Raw genomic sequence first — 5,274 nt, 5'->3', positions numbered from 1 at the left:
GTCGGTTGGGGTTGGCAGAACCCCGTTGGCATTAGCCTGTGGGTTAAGGACCCATGGGTTGGCATTGTCCCGTTAGTGTTGGTTGGCCTTGGTGGGTCTAGATCTTGTGGGTTGGTGTGGATCCCGCTGGTGTGAGCAGGCCAAGGACCCGTGGGTTGATGCAGGTCCCCTTGGCAGGCCAAGGGCCCCTGTGTTGGCATAGACCGCCTTGACACCAGGGCTGTTGTTGGGGGCATAGCCTGTTGGAGTTAGTGGGTCAGCGCCCGGAGAGTGGCATGAGCAGATCCCACATTACCACGTTCAACCCCGCAGCCCATGGGGATGTGTCTCCTGTGGCCAGCCTGATGCCTGGGACAGCAGTCGCGCAAGGCAGGGGACTGGGAGGCGAGGGTCTGTGGCAGTGCCGTGCACAGGAGGTTGGTGTCACGGCAGGAGCTGGCTGCTGGGTGTCCCCCCCCTGCACAGGGCATGGAATTTTCGGAGATGGCTGTTGCAAGGAGGGGTGGGACCACAGCAGGTCAGATCCTTCTAAGTGTTTGATGGGGGAGGAAGCCCACCTTGGGTGTTGCAGGCTAAAGTGGGATGAGGGGTGTGAGACCCTGCCTCTCCTCCCTGCTCATCGTGTCTGTTCTGCGCTGCGACAGGTACATCATGACAAGCGGCCGGACTATGGAGTCCACCAAGGAGTTCTTCCTGAAGCATCGCTATTTTGGCTTGAAGAAGGAAAACGTCATCTTCTTCCAGCAGGGCATGTTGCCTGCCTTGGGGTTTGATGGCAAAATCCTCCTTGAAGAGAAGGGCAAGATCGCCATGGCGCCAGGTCGGTGGCTGGGGACTGGCAGGAGGGGTGTGTGGGGGCAAGACGTGGTGCTATGGACAAAGTTTGGGAGCTGAAGCCTGCGTAGGGCAGTCCCACCGTGTGACGTGGCCCACGGGTGACCCAGCTGGGAGGTGTCTTGGCAGGGAGAACCAGGGTGGGGTACGCCTGGGCCAGTGACCCTCCACCCTAGCTCTGTGGGGAGGGAGGATGAGCGTGGGTGGCTGACGGGACAGCCAGGCATTGCTACATCCCTGACGCTTGCATTTCTCCTTCCCAGATGGCAACGGGGGCCTGTACCGGGCCCTGGGGGCACACGGCATCATGGACGACATGGAGCGGAGGGGTGTGCAGAGCGTCCATGTCTACTGCGTGGACAACATCCTGGTGAAAGTGGCTGACCCCCGGTTCATTGGGTTCTGCTTGGAGAAGGGAGCAGACTGCGGGGCAAAGGTATCTGAGGGATTGCAGGCACCAATTCCCTGGAGCAGGGTGGGGTCTCTCCTGCTCCTTGCCTGGCTTTCCTGAGTCTTCACCCTTCCTTTGCCGGCTTGTCACAGCTAGGAGGGATAACTAAGCACCGGGAGCTTGCTGGTGAAGCATGCAGAGCCCCACCTGCCCCTTGGGTCTGGCATTCCAGGAGATGTGGGACGTTACTGACCCTGCTTGGCACTTCTCCCCTCCTGTCTTGTACGGGGACGTGTCCCTGCTGGCCCCAGGGTCCCCAGCGCCCCTCGTCTCTGGGGTGAGAGCTGCCGGGGAGCCCCACGGGGCTGGGCAGCTGTTGTCCGGGCAGCTGCGGGGAGCTCAGGCAGCCGGGATCCCTGCCACGGGCTGCCAGCCGTCCCCAGCTGTGACATCCTGGACACCAGACCAGGACACGGCGGGTACAGCTGACGCTGAGCCCAGCCCCAGGTCTCGCAGGCAGGACGTTGCATGCCCAAAGCTTTACTTAAAGGCTGGATTAACAGCCAAAAGGTCGGTATGATTGTGTTTGCATTGGGCTCGGCTCTGGCAAACAGGTGAGAGGGCTTGCTGGCCCTAAAGCTTGTAAAGAGCAAGCTGGGAAAGGGAAAGCAGTTCCTCCTTCTGTCCTGAGCCAGAGAAGGAGGAAATAAACCCTAGCATGCAGAAAGGAGAAAGCCCTGCGTCCCTGCGTGCTGCGCTGTCATGGTGGCAGTGACGGGTAGGGATTTGCTGGGGGGGGGCTGTGACAAGAGGGGCGTGTGTGGGGTGTGAGGAAGAGGAGGGAGGTCAGGTGTGCGAGGATGGCTCTGCTGAGTCAGCAGGTTCCTGCTTGTGTCTGGCAAGCTGGCTGTTCATGCGCAGGCTGGGTGCTAAAAATATCCGTACCCTCTGCCAGCCGCACGTGGGCTGGGTGCCAGATCCTGCCCGTGCCCTCAGGGTGTGCCTGACACCCTGTCACCCCACCCTGCCATCTCACCCTCCTCCGGTCACCGTTGCTAGCAGAAGGCCCTGGGAGGGGAGCGCTCCAGCATCCCTATCCCTGCACTATCCCTGCTGTTCTGCACAGGGAAAAACTTCTGTGGGGGCTGCTAGATTCAAGGGGGGTGTATTTGAAGTGTGGGGCATTTCCCTGACGACGCTTCCCTTGGGCAGGTGGTGGAGAAGACCAACCCCACGGAGCCGGTCGGTGTGGTGTGCCGAGTGGATGGCGTCTACCAGGTGGTGGAGTACAGCGAGATATCCCTGGCCACTGCCCAGAAACGGGGCCCGGACGGGCGGCTGCTCTTCAACGCCGGCAACATCGCCAATCACTACTTCACCACCGCCTTCCTGAAGGATGTAGTGAAGTAAGGGCCTGCTGGGGTGCCGCCAGCGTTCCGGAAGAGGAACGCCGGTGCTGAGCAGACCCCTCTGCCCGGCTGCCTGTGCCTTGCTTTCCACTGGTTGAGCTCCAGCTGTTGCAGTCGTGCTGGGATGAGGCCTGTGGGGTATGGTCCTGGCATGCATGGCCTGACCCTCACCTCTCTGCACGGTCCCTTCCTTGAGATAAGGTTTTCCCTGGCCATCGCCGGCTGCTGCTGCCAGAGTGCAGGCGTGTGGGGCCGTCTCCTGGCTGCTGTGGGGATGATCAGCCCCTGCCTCGGGGCGATGGTCAGGGCAGAGCGGCTGTCCTGCCGCAGCGGTGTCTGAGCCGGGGGGCTGGAGACGTGCCCTGCTCGCTCGAGTGAGTGACGGCTCTTTCCTGGCCTGTTGCAGCACTTATGAACCGCAGCTGCAGCACCACGTAGCTGAGAAGAAGATCCCACATGTGGACATCACTACAGGGCAGCTGATCCAACCGGAGAAGCCCAATGGGATCAAGATGGAAAAGTTTGTCTTTGACATCTTCCAGTTTTCAAAGTAAGCCCTTTTCTCTCTGCGCGGAGCAGGCTGCTGGCTGTCCCTCGGGTAGCTCTGAGAGCCACTGAGGGGGTGCCAGGGCTGTGCCCACTGGCGATGCCCCCGGGTGGGGAGAGGATGCCACCCTGTTCAGCAGTGGTGGACAGTTGTGCCCTGAGATGAGCAGGGACATGAGCAGCAGGAGGGGCAGGCCCCTACAACCCAGATCCTCCTGTCCCCCATGGGTGTGGCTGTGGGGGGACCGTGGCTCCGGCTCAGCCATCCTGGCAGGGATGAAGCCAAGGTGACAGGGAGCAGGCACGTTTCCCAAACCTGACCCTCTTGCACCCTGTTCCCCTCAGGAGGTTTGTCGTCTACGAGGTGTTGCGCGAGGACGAGTTCTCTCCCCTGAAGAACGCAGACAGCCAGAACGGCAAGGACAACCCCACTACAGCCCGACACGCCTTGATGTCCCTGCACCACTGCTGGGTTCTCAATGCGGGGGGGCACTTCGTGGATGAAAACGGCACGCGCATCCCCGCCATCCCTCGGTGAGTTGTTGTTCCCAGCGCTCCCGCGTCCTTTTTGGGATGGGTAAAACACACCGGGGAGTCTCCAGCCCTTCTCCAGCTCAGCGCTCCTGAAACCAGCACTGCTGGGGGGACCAGCTGCGTGTCCCTTCTCCTGTGTGGTCTGTGGGGCAGGGCTGGGTGGGACCTGTAGGAGGGGTGCTCACTCGGTTGGCAGGAGTTTTCTTTCTTAATTCAATTGCTGTGAACCTGTCTCCATTGCACAGCCAAGGTTGCCCATGCAGGTGGCTCCCTAAAGCCCAATCACGCCAGCAGAGCCAGGCTGGGGTCACGTTATCCCTCAACCGAGAGACTTCCCGCTTCCTGTGTTTGGAGAACAGCAAACCCCAGACTCGTTCTGCTCTGTTTCCCCCCTGCCCTTGCTAACCCTTGTTTATTCCCACGTAGCGTCACAAACGGAAGGTCAGAGGCCACCCCGGCAGATGTCAATGACAAGTAACTATACCGTGCAGCGTGCATGGTGGCGGGGCTGTGCTTAGGTACTAATGGGCTGTAGGCCAAGCAGGGCGCCAGGCTGCCGCGGGCGCACGCTGGTGAGCGGGCCCCCGTAGTGACTAACGGGGCCGGGGGGGGCTGGGGGCCGCATGCTGGGAGCTGGGCATGTCTTGCTACGGGACCCCACGGACGCCGCTTTACACGGTGCTGGGCGGTGGGCAGCGTCTGCTCCCTCCTGGGCTCCTTTCCGCAGAAGCAGCCGGCGGGGATAACCGGAAGGGGCTCGTGCCGCTGGCGCAGGGGAGCCCCCAAAGGTCACCCTGCGGGCGGGGTGCTGTTGGGAAACGCGTTGGCACGTCCCTGTGGTGACACTCCCGTGTTCGTCACGCTGTGGCGTAGGCAGCCTGGACTGCTCCTGGCCGGTCCCGTAGCCGGAGACGGCTGTCATCTCCGGGTGTCTGCCAGGCACATCGCAACGGGATTAAAAACGTGAAGTAAATGTCACGCAGGCTTTGATGTAGCCTGTGCAAATCTCGGCGTAGGCGGCCAGCTGGGCTCTGTGGGACTTCAGCTCTTGAGTTTTGAAGATTCAGACCTTGACACCAGGGAAAACCCCTGGCTCCGTGCTTGGAAGTTTACAGAAGTAACCGGGAAAGTTGACGGAAGTGCTGAAGCGACTTGTGTAATCGCAGCGTGTTCTGTAGGCACAGGGCCCGGCTGTGCCGCTGGGACTTAGAGCTGGTGAGTGCTAATGACTTGCTGCCTCAGCAAGCTCACTACCTCCTCCCCCCCAGGAGAAGTTGTCTTCTCTGGTGGGATACACCTGGGGTCTCTGCTTGGAATTCAAACCTCCGAGTGCTTTCAGGCTTATAACCGAGGCCGTCGCACTAGTTCCTGTAGGATAAAGGATGTGGTTTTCCTACCCTCGCCCTTCATGGCTAGTTAATGGATATGTTTTTAAAGTATTACCTTGAAATGCACCCGACGCCACGGCAAACACAAGTGCAAGGGCTGGGTTAGGGCGGGTGCGTTTTATTTACTCGCAGCTGGGACAGGAGGGGGCTGAGCGTGGCAGCAGGGACAAGG

At 60.7% G+C, this 5,274-nt stretch overlaps 1 protein-coding gene across 1 annotated transcript in view; it reads left to right on the top strand.

Annotated features, from left to right (window-relative positions):
• The first annotated feature begins 582 nt into the window (after positions 1 to 582).
• The window catches only part of UAP1 (UDP-N-acetylglucosamine pyrophosphorylase 1), a 5,940-nt gene continuing 1,248 nt past the window's right edge, over positions 583 to 5,274 (top strand). The window contains exons 1-6 of the mRNA XM_010150245.1: positions 583 to 820; positions 1,098 to 1,270; positions 2,438 to 2,631; positions 3,041 to 3,184; positions 3,526 to 3,714; positions 4,141 to 4,188. Coding sequence (XP_010148547.1) covers positions 583 to 820; positions 1,098 to 1,270; positions 2,438 to 2,631; positions 3,041 to 3,184; positions 3,526 to 3,714; positions 4,141 to 4,188 — 986 coding nt within the window. The remainder of the gene's footprint in view (positions 821 to 1,097; positions 1,271 to 2,437; positions 2,632 to 3,040; positions 3,185 to 3,525; positions 3,715 to 4,140; positions 4,189 to 5,274) is intronic.

This window comes from Eurypyga helias, unplaced genomic scaffold, assembly GCF_000690775.1.
Source record: "Eurypyga helias isolate BGI_N326 unplaced genomic scaffold, ASM69077v1 scaffold24264, whole genome shotgun sequence".
NCBI classification, from domain to species: domain Eukaryota; kingdom Metazoa; phylum Chordata; class Aves; order Eurypygiformes; family Eurypygidae; genus Eurypyga; species Eurypyga helias.
The sequence above is the reverse complement of the archived record's forward strand: the minus strand, read 5'-3'. Positions and strand labels throughout refer to the sequence as shown.